The following is a 24,485-nucleotide window of genomic DNA, read 5'->3' as shown; positions in this document are numbered from 1 at the left end:
CCACACGATTTTTTTAGCTGTCCAAAAGCTAATTTGCAAAAATAATGGCGCGTAATTCTTTGGGAAACAATCGGTAGCAGCAGAAGAGTCGTGATTACATGCATAGATTCGATTTCAACCCACTCTTTTGCGGTTCGGCGTTAGGTCTTATGCGAGGCCTTCTGCCTTACGGCAAAGTTGATCTTCTGCCTTAATTACACTTGGGCGTGGATCCAAATCCAAGCTTTCCTCTTTCGCAGCTGGGCCTACTGCCTTTCTCACACTTCGCCAATTCAATTCCAAGCTCTCTGCTTTCTTGCATATTTTATGCATGAAAACAACCTCGCTGAGACCCTTAAATATCGAGCCCTATGCGAAGCTAGGCTGATAGAAAACTGTCCCATCCCTTCTCTGTATGAAATCCTGGATTCGCGCCTGGTTGGGACTAAAACTAAAATTGCGTTTTTATATCGAAAAATTTTCGCGCTCGCTTCGCTCGCGTTTTCAATTACTTTATAAGGTATGATAAAGGTGACATTCGGGTGGCGACTGCAGCAACATTACTCTGTTGCAACGTTACTGCTGCAGTACAGTCAACTTCCGTGATAAAATGATGTGACTGATTTCAATACTAAAAGTAAAAATGTACAACTGTCTATCATATTGCGTTTTTATATCGAAAAATTTCCGCGCTCGCTTCGCTCGCGTTTCTATTACTTTCTACGCTATGATAAAGGTGACATTCGGGTGGCGACTGCAACAGCATTAGGTACTCTGTTGCAACATTACTGCTGCGGCACTGTCAATTTTCGTGATAAAATGATGTGACTGATTTCCATTCTCAGCTGTAATGCGGCAATGAACTTCTCTCAATTTACCAAAAAATCAATGTAATCTTGATGACCCTAGGGAGAGGGGGCACCTAGAAATGCTTAGGGCATCAAAATATCTTAATCCGGCACTGATTGTTAAAAATTGTGTAATATACGGAACCCTTGGAACGCGAGTCCGACTCGCACTTGGCCGGTTTTTTGTTAAAACGTACTTGTTTTTTAACTAAAGGGTTAAAGTTTAACTAGTAAACGATTGTTTACCCTTCCAAGGCACAAGTACGAAGAAACGGTGAATTACTCCTCATTAGTCTGACAGACGGGTACTGCAAAAGGCACTTACCACTCGTAGTACGCTACTGACGCGCTCCATGATTTATAGACACTGTAAGGGAAGACTTGAACCATTGTATAAAAAAAACCGGACAAGTGCGAGTCGGACTCACCCACCAAGGGTTCCGTAGTACTTTTTAGTATTTGTTGTTATAGCGGCAACAGAAATCATCATCTGTGAAAATTTCAACTGTCTAGCTATCACGGTTCGTGAGATACAGCCTGGTGACAGACGGACGGACGGACAGCGGAGTCTTAGTAATAGGGTCCTGTTTTACCCTTTGGGTACGGAACCCTAAAAAGAGTGCCAAAATCAAAATATTTTTTTTTACCGAATACGTTGGTTGGAGATATTGGAGTGCTAATAAAAATAATAGTTGGTACTTATGGCGTTATTCATAATAGCTTGTCAAGTATAACAGCCCTTGATAATCAGTTTTACAGTTGTCCTTGTCCATCATTTTGACATTTGTGTCTGTTAGAAAGGGACATTTAACAGAGGCTTGTTAAGTTTTATGAATGAGGGGGTTACACTTTGACACTATTTTTAATAAAATGGTATACGTACCTATATACCTATGTACCTCTTGGACAGCCCCGGGCCCCGAATAAAATATATTTTCCCATGTTTTGTTCAAAATTTCAGCAATAGTTAAACATTAGAGGATAAAGTTGTTTTTATTTTAAAGGTTATTAAATAGAGATTGATTAAGGACATTTTTTTCATTTCTTCCTTGTTAAACTTTTATGTTATGTCCAGTCAAAGGTTAACGTGTTAACTATGGCCAGACTTCCCCTATTAAAGTTTCTAGGCTTTCAAACTGTAATTATCAATTATACTCGAATCCTACAATATGACGTATGCGAGTTACAACTGCATCAAATCAAAGCCTATCGCAGCACCGCAAAGGAAACTGCAACGGGTGCATTGCAGACTGTGCATTGTGTTTCCGACAATCATTTGGAACAGTTCCAAAGCATCGACAAGAATTGACGTCATTTCCTTAAAACTGACAAGCATACCTGATAATTCTAACTATAGCAGGGGCAGCCACGGCCTCCTGTTTTTCATTTTCATTTATTTTATTAGTGTTTCTATAGGTTTCTAAAGGTTCATTCGGTCCAAATTTTAGGTTTACCTTTAAAAAAAAAAAATTTAAACTGTTTTTTTTTTTTTTTTTTTTATTAGCCTATAGGAGTGTCCCACTGCTGGGCAAAGGCCTCCCCTCTTTCCCGCCATTTGGTCCTATCCGATGCACACTCCCACCACTCTTTACAAAATGTGTCAAGGTCGTCCCGCCATCTCCGTTTTGGTCTTCCTCTGCCCCGAGATCCGTCCTGTGGGACCCAGTCTGTAGCTAATTTGGTCCAGCGCTCCGGGTGCATTCGGCAGATGTGCCCTGCCCAGTCCCACTTTAGCTTGGCGGCCTTCCTGCCCACATCCACAATGCCGGTTTTGGAACGCAGTTCGGTGTTTCTAACACGGTCGGTTCTACGAACACCCAGAATGCTGCGTTCCATTGCTCTTTGGCAAACCTTGAGTCTAGACTTTTCAGCTTCAGTTTGAGACCATGTTTGGGCGCCGTAGGTGAGGATAGGCAGGATACACATGTCGACAAGTTTGCGCTTTAAAGAGAGTGGAAGGTTGCCCTTCATTAGCGTCTTCAAGGACCAGAAGCTCTTCCAGGCGTTTGCGATACGACGATCGATTTCTTTGAACTGCCTGTTATCGAAGGATACTAACTGGCCCAAGTAAATGTACTCGTCGACATACTGCATATCCTGTCCATCTACCACTACACTACGTTTCACGCGGTTAGTCATCAACTGTGTCTTGGCTCTATTCATGGTGAGTCCGACCTCAAGGCTTGCCACGCAAAGTTGTTGGAGCATTTGTTGGAGTTCTGATGCAGTGTGGGAAAATAGGACAATGTCGTTTTTAATTTAAACTGTTTATTATAAATAAATTTTACAATATTTTTTATATGAAGGGTACACGGAAAGAACATGTCTAGTCACTCTGACAACATTTTGAGTTATCGCGGTTTGAAAGGAACTATGTACATAATTAACCATATTCATTTCGGGTATAGGTGTTTTTAAAGTAAGAAAAAACGGAGTTATATTTATGATTACACAGGTAACCGAAGTTGTTACTAATAGTTCATTGAGAGCTCTACATTTTGAGATTAAAATCTCATTTTTCAAAATTCAAAATGGACTAGATATGTTCTTTCCGTGTACACTTCATATACCTACTTAACCTAATCTACACTATAATAGATTATTAGCTAAGTGAGAGGTTTTCTTTTAGTTACATTATTAACGTTATTATTACTATATTTTAATCTAACTTATATAATATAATGTGTATCTATTTTATATTTGCTTTTGACTTAACTACTTAATCAGTTCAAGCAGTACTTTTTTAAGCAGTTTTTTTTAACGTTGACCCCAAACAAAAAAAGGGGTCTTATAGGGTAACCGTGTGATACAGGTAGTGTTTCTTGAAACATCTGCTTTTTTTTTCTGTTTAAAAAAAAACTGTTTTTTTAGCATAAATACGTTACCAATAGACCAATTTTATCGTTACATTATCTAAATTTTAACCCCCGACATAAAAAGGGGGGTATGATGAGAGACACCTGTTTATCAGTTACAACGATGACCGTAATGTTAACATTCATAAGTTGAATAAATATAGAGTGATACATTGATCACTTGATCTGTATTAAAATATACCAAAAGTTAAGAACCATGTTTTTTATTGGTAGGTACCTACATATACATATAACTAGGTATATTAGGCTAGTACTAAAGCTTCTGATTTGACCTGTCAAACAGTCTATTTTACTCAGCAACTTCACAAATGCTTCGCAGCATTATTTGAATTTGGAACAGACTCAAAGCGCGCACAAGGGTGCTCCGACACGTCTCTATAGCGAGATATTCGGGCACACAGTGGCCACGGCCACAATGCAACATGGTTTACGTGGAAGACTGGATGTGCGCTTAGCTTCTGGTGTTGATATGACGTTTTGGGATGGATGCAGATGTGATGGAGTTGATTCGAGTAGTTTGTTTCGTGTAGAGTATCTGCGAAATTTCGCTGTAAATAGATTTTGTTACAATTTTGATATTTAATAAGAAAGAAAGTAATAATGTTATCCTAATTCTCATTTAAAATTTACTAAACCACTGTTAGGCTCTTGCAATCATGTCAGAATGTTGAGATGGTTGACATTGACTCGCTTTTGGTGTTTTAGAAATCCATCGTGGAATTTAATGTATTTTAAAGTACCGTAGATACTTAAAAACTATTTTTATAGAAGGTGTGTATGTTGTTAACCCGAAGCACCATTTTCGTAGAAACGATGTTGAAGCTGACAGTTAATTACCTACTTTACCCACTTTACTTTTTGTAGTCGACAGTCACATTCTCATAGACACACATAGAAATAAAAGTTATTAAAATGTTAAACTTAGGGGATGATTTAATTGCTCCGCTGCCCATTCCCATGAAGCCTAAGACCATATGGCTTAGTTAACCAAGCGAAACAAGGAACAAGGGGCGACTGGTGCGGTGCCCAAGGTAACGAAGTTCACCAAAAAAATATTGGATATATTAATAACATGTGTATCTTGACGATTAAATCGAAACCTACCGCGAAAATCGAAATTTCGTTACCTATTGATCGAATACGCATGAGCGATAGAGAGAGTCAGATAACAAAATTTCTGGTCAGCAGTAGGTGTATGTTTCTATACCTAATGTCTGCCTAATCTGACAGCGTGTCAACGTCATCACTAAGGTACTATTTAGTAGAACGTAGTGATTATATGCTCTTTGCTATTTAGCTGAAATCTTCTCTAAAGTGTAGAAGTTAACTTCCTCATGCTGCCTTTAAAATTGAATGAGATTAGTCCTCTATGCTATTATTTTAATAACTTACTTCAATTTTGTACCATTCATATAGTATACTAAATAAAAATAGCAAAACGCAGGATTGTACTAGAATGTCGCAGTCACGCGTCACGCACGGCAAAAGGCTGTCATAATATTTCAAGTTCATGCAAATTATAATTGTGAGAATATTCGTTTTGTGTCCAATTTCCCACGCTGCTAAAGTAATTACGGTCTTATGAATATGTTTAGGCACGCTGGACACGAAAAGGTTTTTAGTCATGTTATATGGCCATTGTATGGTTGTAATAAAAATTCAGGTAGTACTTACTGGCTAACGTGCAGTTTTTTTTTCTTTTGTTTTGATTTGGCATGAGTTGGCACTTCTTCGAGACAAGACGAAGGTAAGACAGAGAGCATTATATCAATCAAATTGGAAGTACGAGTATAGTCTCATCAAATAATGCAGTTACTAAAAGGCAGTGAATTCGACTTTGTATTGACGATTTTATTTCATTGTAGAAGTGAACTTTTCCGTCTATAAATTTTAGAATTTCGCCTGAAGTAAGGCCAGACTGTTCTTGACATTTTAGTCAGTTATGCATCTATAGGACCTACTTATGGGTAAATGAAAATTTATAATAGCTTGATGAATGAAGGTGTATTAATTACTAAAATATTTATACCTATTAATATTTAATTAAAACTAATACGTAGATAATTATTATCAATTTCTATTAAAGATAGCAGTCGTTAATGCCATACCTAATAAATTCTTGGACAGGTTTAGGTCATTAAAATTGAGATGAAGATGACTTTAACCATTCCTTTCCGCGTATTTAAATATGAATCAAGTTTCAAGTCAAGATAGTTTGATTTTTCACTTCCGATTCAAATAAATTGAAATCGCATGCTGATTTTATGGACGGCGTGGGAACTCCCGGCTTATGTTAAGCCCAAGGGATTTTGGTATGTGTTCACAAAGTATTTCGAATGGGAATAGGAAAGGGAGCTGTTATAACTTGACCTCGCTTCGAGATTCTTAACGTATAGTCACCTGACATATGTTACACAACGAAGGCCGCAAAAATATCTGACACGATCTTATTTGTAGAGCCATAAGAGCGTGTCACATATTTTTGCGCCCATTTTTTCCACGGCTGGCGTCGACATAAATAGGTATTCGTTCCCCCCTCATCGTCATGCCCATAGTACAATCGCACATAGGCAATAGTTACTAGTCTACCCATAATAATAGGGTATTTGACTACTAGTCACATCAGTTTCTTTTTTCTACTGTCAAAACGATTTTCCTACTATGGAATTTATATCGAACACTAGCATATGATGATTTACAGTACCTACATATGGTCCTACTTTCCCGCACTAGTGCACTTTCCATGCGTATGTCAAAAGTATGTGACATGTGCTGTAAAGCGTTGTACCGGTTGTACGATACACGTGCGAATAGGTAATTCGCAACTCGTGTCGATTTAAAACACTCCCTTCGGTCGTGTTTTAATTTATCGCCACTCGTTTCGAATTTCCTCTTTTTCGCACTTGTATCGTAAATAACTATTAAATACAGTCAAATGCCCTGTTCGGCAAGAGATTATAAGATTTATAAGCACTCCAGCTCAGTTGAATCCTTGGCTAATAGTCTGCGTAAAATGATAAATTGTTATAAGTCGGGGAATTTTATGGATTTCCTTTGGGATGCGGTGCCATAAAAGTTACTTTGTAATGGAGAAGAGGCCGTTTGTGCGGTCCGTGTCTGTAGCCGAAAGGATAATAAAAGATTAGGAAAACCATCGAATTTATTCATTGATACTTGAAATAAGCTCGTATTTAGCTAAGTAGCACTAAACTATTGGTATTTGACTGTATTTAAAATAAATTATTTTACACCAGACAAGAAATAATAAAGCATCAGAAGATTAATAGAGAAACGTATATGGCAGTTATTTTTAGACACAATATCTAGGTATTTTAAAACCCGTATAAAACTAACCACTCACTTGCTTTTGGTAACTGTAGCTACCAGCTGTCACCCTTATTTTATTATAATAATAGAGGTCACTGAAAAATATCAAGCATGTGAGTGGCTAAAGAGAGTATAAGGTTTGATCGTGACGTCATTTATTAGCATGTGCATTAGCAAATACTAGCGTATTTCATATAAATTCCATAGTAGCAAATATTTTTGAAAAAAGAAAATGATTTGACTAGTAGTCAAATATCCTATATATATTTGGAGAGGGTAAATGAAATCACTAACTCTTGGTTTAAACCAATATCGATTTGAACATGCAAGATATTTTCGGTTAAATTAGGTTAGTTTTATAGGTTAACCGGTTAACGTGTCAGGGCACTTCATTAGAGTATAAGGTATCAGAAATATCAATTTAATATTGGTGTATAAAGTCTGTTATTAAAATAAGATTTTCAATAATGTGAATACCTACTGTCTGACATCGTGAATTACAGGCATCAGATAAGTGGACATAGTTATGGTCTAGCCATATAGGTACGACACTCAGATGATTCAAATTTATAATTCCCAGTAGGTATATTCTGTTTTAGTGAACTCGCGCTTGAAGACGCAACAACAAAAAAACCGGTCAAGTGAGAGTCGAACTCGCGCATGAAGGGTTCCGTACCTACCTACCATTATGCAAAAAAAAAACACGTTTGTTGTATGAGAGCCCCATTTAAATGTATGACGTGCTAAATGTAATGTATATTACATGGTCAATAAATTATCTTAAATATTTATTATATTCTGTTTTTAGTATTTGTTGTTGTAGCGGCAACAGAAATACATACATCATAGCTGTGAAAGTTTCAACTGCCTAAGTAGCTATCACGATTCATGAGTTACAGCCTGGTGACAGACACACAGACGGACGGACGAACAAACGGACAGCGGAGTCTTAGTAATCTTCTTCTTCTTCGTTACACTCTTGACAGAGTGGTCGTGGCAATATAGACTTTTGAGCGACTCGTTTAACGACAGGTCGCCATTCCTCTCGTAGAGCTGCTTTCCGAGGCACTGGCTTACTGTGGTAAGAGTAAGAGGTAAGAGGCCACGACCGACACACTGGCTTTGATTTGGTCGGTCCATCTCATTGGCGATCTTCCTCTAGCCCTGTCACCTCCCACTCTTCCTTGCACAACTAGACGTTCTATAGATGTTCTGTCTCGCCGAGACACGTGTCTTAGTAATAGGGTCCCGTTTTTACCCTTTGGGTACGGAACCCTAAAAAATAATAAAAACATTCCAACCTGTTTGTTTTGTTTAATTTTGCTAGGATGGTCCAGTGTCAAATAACCAGTATTATCATAACACAACCGTTTAGTTGTATGTCGGTGTCACCGGCTTGGAATTTATTGTTTACATTTAAGGTAACGTTTGCAACCGTTGATGATGCACCAAGAAAAATAATGAGTATTGTCATAGGATACTGCCAGTAACTAGAACTGTAATTAAACCACCACCATTGAGTTGTGGAGGTAAGTATAATTTAATATATGGTAAGAATATTGTTGAGAAGGATATATAAGATATAGGATATACCGTACACGGCGGGAAGAAATTGATAACTCGAGATATTCTATTGAAGAAATTTGAACCTAAAATAAAATTACATAAGGTTCCAATTTCTTAATTATTTTCCCGCCAGTTATCATCTTCTTCCCGCCGTGTATTATGGAAGCTTGTAATTTGCATCTAGTAGATAAGTCTATAAAATAAAACAAAATAAATGGATATTCAGGATACCGGTGCCTACAGGAAATTGACATAATGACAGTGCACTGTCAATACATTTATGAGAATATTCTGTATGTACATAAAAATATTGTAAATTTTAGGAAAAATTGTGAAATTCATAATATTAATACTAGAAATAAACATAAGCTCGCAGTGCCCTTCACTCGGCTCCATAAAATTAAAAAATCATTCATGGGTAATTGTGTAAGATTTTATAATAAACTTCCAAACCATATTACTGAATTATCTATTAATAAATTTAAGAATTATGTAAAGCGTAAACTTATTTCTAAAGCTAATACCACACAAGACTACATGAATGATATTACAACGTGGGATTAATTGTTATTCGAAATGATTATTTATTTATTAGGTATATTTGATTAATGATGAGGAAATGGATATTCCGATGTAATACTATCTACTTCTTTTGTTACTTATGCTTTTTTTTTGACATTTAGATTTTATTCTAGAAATTCTAGACTAGTATTTTTTTATACAATCTTTTTAATGTTTGACGATCCTTTTGTGAAATTTTTAGTGTTAAATTTGATATGTATAATAATCCAATTTTATTATGGAATAATATTAACATCAATAAATTGCTCTGATAATTAGATTAAGATTAATTACGATTCATAAGAGCTTGTTGCTAGGCCTACATGAATAAAGTATATTTTGATTGATTGATACATGTACTTACAGGTATGCAAAATATTGGTTGTATTGTATTATTTATTCTTTTTTTCAACTCTTTAGTCGAGGTTAAAATTCTACTTGTTACCTGCATGTATAGTTAATATCTGGCATACAGTTAACATTTTGTTATAAACTGTTATCTTATCCCTAAAGTCTGTGTTACCCGTTGAAATTACAATCTTGTCCACAGTTTATTAATTGAGTAGATGCAACTACGATGTATACAAGAACATGTTAACGCTTTTCCCCGTTCTACCCTACTTCTTCATCTTCACTCAATCGAATTTCGCTTTTAATGTGTAAAAACCAAAAGATGTCAACCGAAAGTAGCTGTTTCCAGTTGCTTATCGCCAGACTGAAGGTCAAAACAAAGAATGAATTTTGATAGTCGCACGCTTCCTTATTAATTCTCGAAACGCCATCGTCCGTTACGCGACCCCAAAATTGTCGCCGGGAGAAAGCAAATATCGGCGCGTACATATATGGCTCAAGGGTTGTTCACAACGCTATGCTACTATCTAAATGCTACTGTCACCAACGACTAGTGTAGGTAAGTCTGAACCACGACTGCGGCCCAAAAACTTCCCTGTGAACATCATACTTTAAACATAAAGGCTTTTAATTGAAAGCGTAAGCGTTTTGCTGGGCTCTTTAGTCACGTTCAAATCTTCTACTTCTTAAAAGCTGATGATAATGAAAGCTGAATGAGTTCGCGGAAAAATATTTAACTTAAGGCAAAATCTAACACAAAGAAGGACTTTATAATTAAATAAAAAAATATTAAAATTAATACATCAATTGAGGATCATTTTATCAGTTTCAATTTTCGATTCAGTAAGAAGAGTCTTTAGAAATAATTAGCGCAGATGCCATAAACCAAGCTGCCGCATTTCTTTGAGTTGTCGCTATGTCGTCGAGACACTCAAACTTAGCGACATAGATTTTTAATTTACGAAACGAAAGGTCTACTCTTACTAGATATTAAGTTTATAGTAGAATAAGTTTGGCGAATAAATAGAAAGTTTTCACCGGCTATCCGGGACGAAGGACCATTAAGGGCCATTCAAGAGATTGGAGTTATAACCTAGTTAAGGTAAGTTGTAGGTTAATGGCAGGGTAATACCTACTTAAGACACCGGGTTACGGTAAAACACGATTTAATGAGTTAAGTATGAAAATAATTTACTGGATATTAGCGGGCTAGAGCTAACTTAACTAACTGCACAGGTTTTTTCAGAGACAGTGAGGAAGTGTGACCATAAACGTCAAATTAATGTGAAAATATGACGCTTATAATGGACCTGCTACAATTTGTCACGTCCAAATCGGTGCAGAGTTAGCTTAGACGGACTCTACGTAACTTTAAGGACGTTACCTATTTACATTTTATTCTAATTCCGTTACATGAAATTTGGGGTTTAAATTAGTTTGGAAGTATTGAGTGCGGGAATTTTGAGTAATTTCCTTTTAATCAAATCCAAAATCACCAAAAATGAGCTAGTGTTTCATAAAAAGTCATACTGGTAAGGGTTAACTCAATAGATTACGTCACCCGCGTTGTCCGTCGAAGTCCGAGTTTCGAGCCAAAACTCCTACAAATTAGTACCAAGCGACTCGCAGTCTGCCTAATGAGACGCGGTTAGCCATGTAGGGAGTGTAAAGAATTCGCGACCGTTTCTAGACTTGCAAATCACGTACGTCGCCGGCGTTGTGGATTTAAATTAGGTTGTGATTGGGACATTTTGATGCTATAGGAAGGATTTAGAAATGTGAAATATTTGATATCAATGTCGATATGCGGTGCTCGCAGACTTGTGCGAGGAGGCGAGGATGACAATAGAGCTCAGCATCAATAGTAGCCGATGAAACAACGTTCCAAAAGTATCTGCCACCCCGGAATACTTTTCCAAATACATAATTGACCGAAGCGAAGCGAAGGTCTACGTTTTGACTCGGGCATTTTGCTTTCGTATGTCCGGATGTTCTCCTCTACAGGTCGCAATTCTTAACCGATTCTCGTGAAATTTTGTGACCGAATTTTATGACTAAATAAAATTTTTTTGTCAATCCGGTTTTTGGAAATTTTTAAAAATGGCGGAGTCGTGATACCTGGCGCCTAAACAAATAGTCGTATCAATATCATAAGACTTTTTTCTTTTTGAAACATGTTTACAGAGTTAATAGCAAAAAATGCAGAAAAAAATTATCGCTGGTTTAGGCGGTATTTAGATATTTAATTTTAACTAATTTTAATTTGAGAAGGAGTAGCTAAATTTCGTCAACCCATCTAAGAACTATTTGGCTCAGTTTGTAAACGTTCGCTTTTTCTGTTTGCACAGAGGGTCTGGGTTCGATCCCCAGTAATTGTATGCTGGGATATTATAACTTTTTGTATTTTTTTACACATAAATTTCGTATTGTTTTTCTTTAATTCACTATACACCGTGTTTTTATTGAATTCCGTTAACTTCGGGGTATAGTTAAGTACGTTTATAAGAACTAAATGGCATAGTTAATTTTCAAAAAAAAATTTTTTTTTTGTTTTCTTTTTTGTTTTTTTTTTTGTTTAAAAAGTAATTAAATGTGACGTTCCACGGGAAAAGGTACCTTATGAGGGTTTCTAGTTTCGGAGATATTAAAAGTTTTGTAAAAAGGTGAAAAAATGCTCAATTTTTTTTATTGTGTGATCTGAAACCTTAATGCGTAACGTTTGTTTACCTGTTTTTATTTTTGTTATAAGTTAGTTATAAGCCTAGTAATGTCGTCTCAGAGTTTAGTAGAAAAGGTACCTTATGGAAAAAAGATTGAAAATTCTCAAAAAAACTAGTCAATACGGGAAAAGGAGTTTGGTAGAGAACTGTATTAGCATTCTGCAAAACTAATTTGATAATTTCAGTTCTGGTTGGGGCGCCTCGCAAATATTATAACCGTACATAGACCGACATCACAAATCCAAGTAGACTGCTATTATACCAAAGTTACTCTCGTCAAGTCTTTCTTAACTAGAATAATCTTCATTTGGTTTGGTCGCATGCAGTAAATCAGCCATTGGTTTGCTGAAAAATGCCAATACCCGACGCATTACCTTATGGAATATCTGAGGTCATTGAACCTCAATGCCGCTTATCTTCAATTGCAACCGAAATATATTATTGATAAGAAATAGACGATTTATACCATCTTAACCCCAAAATATTATTAGTTTATCCTAACTGTTCCATCATCATCATGCCTCATCATGTAACTTGACCACAAGGTACCTTTTCATTACATACAAATTATTGGTCTTTTTTAAGATTATTATGACGAAGAACTAATTAAATTGGGGGCAGTTTAATGTAAATTAATATTTTCTATTCATAAAAGATAAACTATAATATGATTGATATTTTGTAGTGATGTATTATTAGATTTATTTCCATAAGGTACCTTTTCGTAAATGTATGGAGCAAATACTGTTATTGTTATGTAAGTTTAAAGTGGCATAAGGGGTTAAATATAGTATTTAGTTGGGGTTTTAGGATTTATTTCATTTGAATGACAGAATTTCTTTCATATGTGCTCAGAAAAATTGATTGTGTGTCACATTAAAAGTAAAAATATTCAATTTTGTGATTTTATATGAAAAAGTCAGAAAATACATTTTCACCTCTAATTCGGTATTGTTTTTTGCTTAAACTGTCTGTCAGTGTCGTTTTCTAATAGATAAAATTTAAATCTTGAGAGCTCATTGCAATCAATCGTGAAAATGAAATAAAACTTTATTTTCAAGAGATTGGTTAGTATACACATAAATCAGTCGATATCAAAAGTTTCTATTTGCATTACAGAACAAGTCGCAATATTTTTTTAATCTCAGATATATAAGGCATTATTATTTGTAGTCAACTATGTAACTTACTTCAGGAACATAGTTTTTTAGGCGGCTAAACTTAAAACTTCTCTATCGTAAAGTTGCTCATTTCACAACATTATTTTCAAAAAATCATATCTCTGTAACTACGCAACCTAGAAGGTTGATCTTTTGTGTTATCGATAGGTTATTTATTGTAGATTACTGGGGTATGCATAACTCCATACCCGCCATAAGGTACCTTTGACCGTGGGACGTCACAAATGTAGCATATAGCGTTGTTGTAACACGGGCATTACATTTAACTCAACCAAACAATTGAAATCTGTGACATATCAATGTCATTTCGTACATCAATCGACCGAGATTGTACTTAAGTTTAGTAGCAAATGTATGAACTCATTCTAAACACTAATCAATATGTAAGCCGGCCCTAAGGCAAGTGTACACGCTTGTAGAGGCCTTATAGTAAAAAAATAAATTATGGATTATCTCCGAAATGGACTTAATTAGAACATCGGTGTCTTTGAGAAAGTTACTTGATTTAAGCTCAGGAATGCACCCTTGAAATTAACGGAAATCAAAAAAAACACGGTGTATTTAAAGCTCTTAGCACCATGTTATTTCAAGCTTTGCTCGCGAGGTCTACAGCTCACAGAGCCACTAGTATACTATAGGTAACAAAATTTTATATATCTTTACTTACAGTTCGCATTCCAAAGTATGTGTTACATTCTAAATAATTGTTATACATACAGGGACTTATATCTTTATAGCGTAGTCTGATCCGTTACTTTTGACGCTGACTGTACGTTTTGAAGAGAAGTGGTATTTTTCACTTACCTGGCGGCGGCGGAAAAATTGATACTTATTTAAAGCACTGACCGTAAGTATTTACGGCTCTATTACTACTCCATTACTTTCTGCGAAGTAAATCGGTCCGTCCATTCTGGTTGGTGCAACCAGCTCATGCGCAATCATTTGGACGTGTGATGTTTTAAGGGCATAAGTTACTCGGTTATTATAATCTAATCAATTTGCTGCAATGTTTATTTAATAAATAAACAATTAGACCAAACATTCCGAAATCCGGCCATTTTGAAACCGGTTTATTCCATAAAAGTCTAATTGGATTCTTCGGCCAAATTTACAACAACATTAATGAGGAATAAGATGAGCCAATCATTACGATTTTAACTGTACTTAAAAGTATTTAACGTTTGTGTTGTGACATGAATTTGGTGATCACAGCTTATCACTGTAATATTTCAATATAAAAAAAAATTTGGTTAAGTTAAGACTCTTTTGTTTTTAATAGTTGGGACGCGGACGGAATCCTGAGCATTCCGTCTTAAATTAAGCTTTATAATTATAGGTACCAAAATAATGCAGTTATATTATTACTGTAAGAGGTATGACAGATATTGTATCAACCAATAAAATGTATCATTATATACCTAAACATCCAAACAAGCCAAAAAGAGCCTCTATTTGCAAACTTATCGCTCTATTTAAAAGAGTAAAACTTATCGTTCAAAATAATTCAAACGTTTTGGATGGTATGTATCTATCTCCTTTTCAAATTATATCTATTGTTATAAAAAAGCGAGATATTTTGTTAAAATTAAACAGAAACCAATTCGATTAGAAACAAATTCTTACAACCTATTTGCATCTCACAATGGAGACAATAGATAACATTTAACAATTCTTTTTTATTTTTAAATGTCGCTTGTTAAAGATAATAAGCATTGTTTACTTACGTTTGAGCTTTATTTTGATACTGTTCTTTGGGCTCCAAGAAAACAATCCGGGAATGTCAACAATACCCCTCACACTCATTTAACCCAGTTTACACACATTGCACACACACTACCAAACTTCATACACATTTCGCACAACACGTTCGAATACACCATGCAGTTAAATTAAAATTAACATGCGTAAAATTGTCTATATTGTGCGCAAACGCAGGGTTGAATAAAACACAACGCGCATGCTTGCGGCAACTGTCATTTAGTGCTTGGAGCCGCCGCATGGCGCGGCGGGCGCTAGAAAGAAACGACCTATAAAACTTTTAACAGGTGCGAAAGAGAGATGAGACGGTGTAACAGCCTTTGTAAGCTCGCATAAGTCGTATAAGTGTAACCTACACACTGACATAGATTCGTGTTGTGTTATGCATTTAGCGGAGTGATGAATTCGGTAGAGAACGGGTTCTGATATAATCTGCATAGGTGCATGGCCTTATAAGGTCGGTTTTGTAGTGCAAATCGTTTTATAGCGTAATTATATGTAAGTGATTTGGAATGTCACTCATAAAATATACTGCTCTGAGGGCCCGATTCGGATTTTGAAATAGACATCTATTAGACATCTTTTAGACATCACCAAGATACGATAACGATATGTTTAAGATCTAACCTGTCAAATTTGACATTTGCGCGATTCTGGAGATACTGTTGAAAGATTTCCACAGGATATGACTTAGAGATCCAATTCACATCTAATAGATATCTTACTCTATCTAACGTAAAAGTGACATTGGTTGCCCGAATTGCGCTGCAAAAGAGAACTAGTTGATATCTAAACTATAACGTATCTAGAATGGATCTAGTACGTGTCGTCTCTTGTGAATATCTTGAAGTTCGAATACGGCAGTGAGTTACCTTAGCATATTTGAGAAACAGAAGACAAAATGTAAATCCTTTATTTCGTTAAAATCTTGTAATTTTCTTTTAATAATACTTAAGTAGGTACTTAATTCAGAGTATTTCAGAGTCTTACTTAATTGCGTTAGCTAGCTAGTTAAGGCAAACTCAGATTTTATTACTAAGACAAAATTGGCTGATTGAAACATTAATACAATGTTGGTAGACTTGGTAGAGACAATATAGTCATTCAAAAACAGGTTTCAGTTAAGTAATCGATTGAATTCCCCAGGGATCTTAATGATAGGTACAGTCACCTGCAATAATATGTTACTCTTCGAAGGCCGCAAAAATATGTGACACGCTCTTATGGCTCTACAAATAAGATCGTGTCAGATATTTTTGCTGCCTTCGCTTCGTTGTGTAATATAGTATTGCCGGTGACTGTACAATGAGAGGTTATTGAAAAGAGATTGTGAAGTTTAAGTTTTGATGCCGACACGAGAGCCACCGCGAAATATGAAAAATAATTGTTCATTTCCTCTCTATCACTTGCATATTCGAGCGATAGGGATGCAGATAAAGAAATTTCGATTTTCGTGATAGACGCTCGGTGGGCCGATTTTTGAATTTCCACCGCTCGATTTCGTGTATTTCGTTCAATAATATCTCCAGTACCCGGCATTTAAATTCTACTAAAATAGAATTGAAAACGAGTGGTCAATACCACTCGTTTCACAATTTCTATCGCCCGTATTTAAAAAAATAGCATTTCGCTGTTTTCCACCGATTTTCGAGTAACGAAATCGAACGCTCAAAATTCAAAAATCGGCCCCCAGATCTCTTTGTTTAGATACCTATAGGTAGGTACTTATTTAGGTCGTTTTTGTGCCAACTACTGCCAGTGGCCATGAATATTTCGACTCAAAATGTGTACTAAGCTTTAATGGTTCTATAATGTGAAAATTTGAATATAGATTCGAATGCTTAATTTAGTATAATCCTAGTAATCTAGACATTAAAATTAAAATATGATAATTATATGCATTAGATATCTGACGTAATTTGAATATGAATAATAACTTCATTCAACTCAGGTCTATCATGATAGTAATCGTCCTAGATTAGCTTAATGAATTATATCTAGACATTCGTTATTTAAACTAGAATAGGCGGAGAGATACCTAATCTAGGACTAGGACACCGCTTTAGACCTGCAGAACTGCATAGGTAAAACTAGTCTAAATAGTGGGCGCTGCGTCGATTGGTGGGTACTTACTTAATGTACCTAGGTAGCTACGGATATTACTAAATAACTGTACAGTCAGCATTAAAATTAGCGGATCGGACTACACGCCAATAATATCTAACATTCTCTGATAATTTGATAAAAAGATATACTTAGTTATACATATATGTAGAACAATTAAACTGTGACTGATAATTTTGACCGTGAACTAATAGTAGGTTGTATATCTCCCTATTTGGAACAGTATTAAACACCGTTGAGTTTGTATGAAAATAAAACCGATATTTGATCTATCTAGCTTATACCAGGGGCCCGTTCCTCAAAAGCTTGTAACTTGTAATACAAGCGGATGTCACTTTTTGACAGCTTATGTTAGAAAATGAATTCCATTTGTATTACAAGTTACAAGGTTTTGAGAAACGGGCCCCAGAGGACCTACCTAAGATGACCCTACCTAAGATAAATACCTATCGTACCTACATCTAACGAAAATTAAAACTAAAAACTAAAAACTAATTTGCAAGAACGAAGTGATCCCATAGGTGTTCCCTAAAAAAATATATTTGTCTGACAGATTACTACGAAAAGTCACGTGACAACATCCATACATGATTTAAGTTTCGATTGGAATTTCTATCAACCATTGACATCTTGGATGCCCATGGTAGCCTATTGACTTAAGAAATTACTATTTGAATAGGTATCCTTAGGATAATAATGGAATTTGAGCCTGAATGGATAAAACCAGTACGAAAACACATTTAGGTAAAAGGCCTCTATTTTTTTTTTCAAAATCCGTTAAAATTACGAAAACACATAGGTAAAGGTGCTATATTTCTTTTTTCAAAATCCTTTTTAAAATCCAATTTGAATAGTTATCCAGGCGAAAGGAAACCCTCGGAAAGCATGTTAAACTAGCGTATAAGGTTATAGATATAAATGGCTGGCCGGCTAACAGTACAACTGGTAACTGGTTATGTTAAGGAACTAGGCAGGAAGCCCAATACTTGTACAGCTTATCTTACACTTGATGTAGTGCTTTCATTTTGTGGAGATTTAGTTTACAATCGCTGTGTAATAACTTTCGTGGCTTGAAAAAAGAGCGATTTTAAACTAAGCCAGTGGTTCTCAAAATTTTTTGGTGACGGAACCCTTTTGGAAAGCGAAAATTTGGCGGAGCCCCAAATTAAAAAAATTTGTGCGTCACTGTGGACCAGATATACCTATAGAAGCGCTGGTTTTTAGGGTTTCGTACCCAGGGTAAAACGGGACCCTATTACTAAGACTCCGCTGTCCGTCCGTCCATCCGTCCGTCTGTCACCAGGCTGTATCTCACGAACCGTGACAGCTAGACAGTTGAAATTTTCACAGATGATGTATTTCCGTTGCCGCTATAACAACAAATACTAAAAAGTACGGTGGGCGAGTCCGACTCGCACTTGTCCGGTTTTTTTTCTTATTATTACAAGTATCCTCGCGGCGGAGCCCCAATAGAGGCTTTGCGGAGCTTTAGGCGTCCGCAGAGCACACTTTGAGAACGGCTGTACTAAGGGCCTGCCATTATCAAGAGTTAGATATAGACAATACCTATGTTTGATAAATAGTCACTATATTTTCTAGTTGGGTCGCTGTTCGACGATTCATTAAATAGTTTAATAAGGGGCTATTCATAAATTACGTCATTTCAAATTAGGGGGGGGGGGGGTCTGGACATCGGATGATGGTAGCATGACGTAGGAGGAAACGGGGTCATTCGAAGCATGATTTTTGGATGATTTTAGGGGGGGGGTCCAAAATCGTCAAAAATCGATGACGTAATTTATGGACAGCCCCTAAGGATATTTTATAACGATTGAAACTATTATGGCATTATTCATAAAATTAAATGCGCTAGAAGCCTATATTTTACCTGTCATAAAAATATCGATTGACACATAATTCACTTAAATTGACTCAGTACTTCCTACGCTACGGTGAAACATACCTATATACATATACGTACACACGAACACATAATAACCCTTCTGCCATCGCTTTGCCGTAGTCAAGTAAAGACAATTCTTCATAAAGTCAGGCGTGGCTCACTCCGCGATTTCGTCGCTTTGCTACAGGTAGCTAAAAGTACATCCGTTCCACACCAATTTTGGTGCCTAGCCATAAGGCGCGCGTGGCGCTGTCGCCATCTAGCGGCCATACCTGTCCTGATCGTAACGGACGCGTTTTGGTAGAGAGTGAGTCTTCTGTACCTAGTCCTATTAATTATTCTGTGATAAAGTCTTAACTCGGTTACAAATCATTTGTAACCCAAGCCACTCCGAGCTTAACATTTCTACATTTTCCAACATCTTTCATAGTTTCTCTAACAGTTGCAGTAAATCCCCTAATCCTTAAGCTCTGCATCTGAGCTATGCAGCCAATTCTGTTCCAACTCATCCAACTTGAATGGAAAAACTTAGACCGGAGCCGATTTGATTTGCAAATTCAACTAAAAACATCGGTTCTGCTTTGGAGGTTGTAATTTCTATTGCTTGCACCGCGGACGAGGTATTCGGTCAAGCGAACCAGTATAAAATCAGACTAAGCTATAGGATGACTCACGTTAGATCGGGCCGTGTTCGGGCCGGACCTTGCGGCGCGGCGCTTACTTTTATATGACATGACAGGTGATCACGTGATGCCTTCCATAGAAAACGATGCGCCGAAAGTTCCGACCCGGACACGGCCCGGTCTAACGTGAGTTATCCTTAACCCCTGGAGCGCCCCAGAATTACCGTAGTATGGAACTCCTATACTAGTTACCAGCACACGTGTCTATGTAGGGCGCTCCACGGGTTAACTATGTATGACAAAGTGTAATGATGTCATCACGTCATCAGGAGTGTCCTGAAAGTATGAAATTTATTTATAGTGACATTCGCTCGATTTGTTCTATTCAAGTCCGTGCAAAGTAAGCTTAGACGGACTTTAAAGAGCCTTTTCAACTATAGTTTTGGTACAGACCAGTTACGTTACATTAATTGTAGACGAGATATCTAGAGTTCTATAGAAAGAGGTTACAATAAATTTTCAAGAATTTTAGACTGACTGAAATTTAGTCATATTAGCTAGATAGTCTACGAACAGATTCTAAATACATAGGTATATGTACGATATATTTGGCGTTATTCATAAACGCTTGTCAAATCTAACATTCGTTGATATTAGAGTCTGTGCGAAAAAAGAAGAGTCTGCCAGCCTAGCCAAGGTTACAATCGCTATCGCTTCGACAACGAAAAGCATTATGTCTCTCTATCACTCTTCCATATTAGTGTGACAGTGACAGTTGCGTTTCGATCGCTACGGAGCGTAAGCGATAATTATATGGGAACCAATACATTATATTTACTACTCTTCTCATTCGGCACAGACTCTAATCGTTTGCCCCTATCCTATACAACATTTTGACATTTCTGTTTGTAGAAAAGAGACAAAATTTAACAGAGGTTGCTAAGTTTTATTAATAAGGGGGTTAAGTCTAAAAGCTGAATATAGTCCTAAAGTTGAGGACTCCCAAACTCAAGTGTATCACGTTACTCCGGTCCACCCAACACTCGCGTATTGACAGCAATGAGAACAATCAGCCAGGAACTCGCTTTGACATGCAAATGAGGTGCCGGTTGCATTACGAGTCGGTTCGCGGCATTGCTTCTGAGTAGACATTTTGAATTAGCTCCACTGGAGTATGAATGCATAGCCGTTTACTTAATTATACATTTTTTGCACGTAGTTTGTGTACAGCTTACTACCACGCATATAAAGTCTTCATTTCTTCAAGCAGAAACACTGACAGGTAATAGGAAGACGGAAAATCCCAAAGATTAAATCCTATCTTTCTCGGTTCGCGAAGCTACCATTCAGTTTATTCGTATAAAATGCTGGTAAAATATCTGAACCTTATTGGCTTACCGACAGTTTCTGATATATATTTTCAACAGAAAACTTGGTCAGACATAGTACAATATTATATTTCCAATAATATGATAAAGGATTTGAAAATCGGTTCGGTTGCTTCGAGAATTCTGTTGGATTCGAATGTTTTTGACTTCTACTTTTATGGAACGGACATAAAGGGTTAGAAGCTGAAGGTCTATTCCAATACTCGCATCGCATCTTTAAGCGCGAGTGAGATTATTTTTAAACACCGAAAAAAGGGGGAGGACGGGGGGCGAAGTAGGCACCACAAATTTCCTCAACAAGGTGCGAACTCAAAAATGTGACCATATATGTACAAATACATACATATAGGTACTTACTAGCTTCTGCCCGCGACTTTGTCTGCGTGCGATGATGATGATTGATAAAAACTAACCTATGACCTTCCTCGGGCCTCCATACCAAATTTCATCTAAATCAGTTCAGCGGTTTAAGCGACAAGAGATAACAGACAGACAGTGTCAGAGTAGAGTGTACTTATAACGTACTACTACCTAATACTAATTACTACGCTTCTTAGACAGTAAAACAAAAAGGTTAAAGGTTAAGCACGGGTTATAAAAATAATTATTTCAAAGGTCAGATCAACATTTCATGCTCGAAGCCACTGAAAATTAATATTCATTTAGGGTGCGTTACTTTTCCAACTCCGAGAGCTTCTCGGGGCCGATTCTGCTTTAACAATTTGATGACGGTTTTCTTATTTTGATACGACCTTGACCTTGAGTGTTATCGGCTCACGCTTATTGATGCTGACGAAAGGGAATTAGGAGTTGTCTCTGAGACATTTCCATTTCGCTCGCATAGGGTATTTGACTATAGTCAAATCAGTTTCTTTTTTCGAACTGTCAAAACGATTTTACGACTATGGAATTTATATGAAACACTAGCTTGTGACGACACGATCAAATGATCTACTCTTTACAGTTTTCTACGGTTTTCAAATAGACATCGTGTCTAAAAATAGCTGCTGTCCACGTTTATCTATTAATCTTCTGGTGCTTTATTTCATACATTGTCTAAAATAATTTATTTTAAATCCAGTCAAATACCATATTTTGCGTGGGAGATGTTTGATTATACGACTCAACACTGAAAAAAATGTGTAACAGTAGTTAACACAATATTTTTGTTACAATTTATTTAGGTCAAAAATTAAAACTTGCGAACTATGTGTTACACTTTTTTTTTTTTTATTAGTTCTTTATTTAACATAATGTATTACAAGGTAATTACTAAATCTAGTGTACATTTGCATCCTAGACAGTGTGTGTTACAAACCAACCTGTTGGCCAGTGTATGTGTTACACTGGCCAACAGGTTGGTTTGTAACAAAATCGGTTTTAAGACATCGTTCAAAATGTATTTCTATTACTTAAGTCATAGAGAATTAAGTAGATATGTTCAATTATTTTTTGGATTAATCAATGAGTACAGCATTTTTTTTTCCATATCGTATCAAAATAAGATCAAACGCAATTGTTTAAGAGAATCGGCTTCTCGTATCGTCCGAGTTGGCAACTTGCAAATGAGTTTTGTGAAGAATCTTACAAGTTCAGATTAGGTGTTCACATTGAATAATTTTACGGTTTAGACTCACTTGTTCCATGTTATTCAATTGTTGTTGTGTGTTGTATTATTCAATGCAACAGTTTAAATTCGGTTTAGGTATTCACACTTTATTCGCCAAGTGTATCCTATTCCAATTTTAAGACATTTTGGTTTTCAGACGAGACGGACCAGCGTAATATGATACCATTACATAAGAATGTAGAAGAAATTATAAAACTGAAATAAATGGAATACTCGTATACTATAACCTGTCTTATGTAAGTACCTACAATAAAGTTTTTACATACACACAATAGAAAAAGTGACCAAGCTCTCTTATGGCTGAGGCCGAAACTACTGAGGGCTTAGCCATTTAGTACATATATAATTCAATTTATTTACAAAAAAAAAATTCACGTTCAGTTAAGGGCGGTATTCCATCTGTCCAATATCTTGGTTCAATGTGTATTTGCGTCTAACATTTTGCTTAATGAGAGAGCGAGACGCAATGCACATTGAACAGGTGGATTACCACCCTAAGTTATATGTTCTATTTATTCGTGCTGTACTATCCTAGCGCTAATCAATCAAGCACCCGAGCAAGTGTGGAACACCAAATCGAATTACTATAGTGGCGTCGCGCGATCCGTCTTCCTTCCGAGTGTGGCAATATACTGTACCCTTGACAATAGCTATTGTTAGGATTCCTAGACTATTTTAGCTTAAGAGGATACATTAGTGGTCATTTTTCCATACAAACGTTCTCGACATTTTCCTCTCTGGAGTTTGTAGATACTCGTCTGTATGTTTTGCTTTTTTTGATATTCTTGTTTTTATAAGAACTAGGTTACCTCAAATAGCGCTAAAAATGGCTAAATAAATGCACCGTAAACAGACACCTAGCATACAAAATCGGCAACAATAAACACAAAAATCAAAACGGTCAGACACAGATAATTTCTTTATCATTCCGTTCCGTTAAATCTATTCGAAAAACGTCATACAATCTGCAGTAGGAGTTGCTAAGCAAACGTGGGCGACACACATGTTATTAAATTAAAAAAATACTAAAGTTATCGCGGAACAAACTATCTAAAATCAAAAATCTTCGAAATGCCGGGACGTACCCGGGTCAAACAGATCACTGTGTTATGTCTTTCCTGTAGACATACACAAGAGTTAAGGGCTATAAAGGTTAATTTTCTTATTTAACCCTTATCCACGTGAAAAGGTCCTCCTTTTATTTAGAGAACTATGATAAAATCATTACTTACATGCCCACAAGCTGTTAACTATTGCCCACAGGAGAGAAAACTAGTGTGTTATCGCGAACAGTACATTTTTCTCTCCTGTGGGCAATATTTAACAGCTTGTGGGCATGTAAGCAATGATTTTATCACAGTTCTCTAAATAAAAGGAGGACCTTTTCACGTAGATAAGGGTTAAATAAGAAAATTAACCTTTATAGCCCTTAACTCTTGTGTATGTCTACAGGAAAGACATAACACAGTGATCTGTTTGACCCACCCCTAGCCAGCAGTGTGTTCCAAGTTGAATTAACATTGCTTCGCTTCGCTCGCTCGCTCGATAAGTGCGTCGTAGGTACTTTTAATTAAAAGATAAAGATAAAAAGATAAAAGATATTGTGTTATTATATGATGTAATTTTACTTACACTTGTTACAATAAATAG

The 24,485-nt window shown here is 36.3% G+C and overlaps 1 protein-coding gene across 2 annotated transcripts in view; it reads right to left on the bottom strand.

The window, feature by feature from the left end:
• Window positions 1-24,485, bottom strand: part of LOC134791639 (ankyrin repeat and fibronectin type-III domain-containing protein 1) — a 201,865-nt gene that overhangs the window by 94,096 nt on the left and 83,284 nt on the right. Inside the window, exon 1 of one of the 2 annotated variants that reach the window (XM_063762694.1) lies at window positions 15,134-15,702. The exons of the other annotated variant lie outside the window; for it this stretch is intronic. Coding sequence (XP_063618764.1) covers window positions 15,134-15,212 — 79 coding nt within the window. The 5' untranslated portion in view covers window positions 15,213-15,702. Of the gene's footprint in view, window positions 1-15,133; window positions 15,703-24,485 lie in introns of those variants that run through there. 2 annotated transcript variants of the gene reach the window in all.

Source organism: Cydia splendana, chromosome 6 (assembly GCF_910591565.1).
Source record: "Cydia splendana chromosome 6, ilCydSple1.2, whole genome shotgun sequence".
NCBI lineage: Eukaryota > Metazoa > Arthropoda > Insecta > Lepidoptera > Tortricidae > Cydia > Cydia splendana.
Note: the sequence above shows the minus strand (reverse complement) of the source record. Positions and strands in the feature narration are given on the sequence as shown.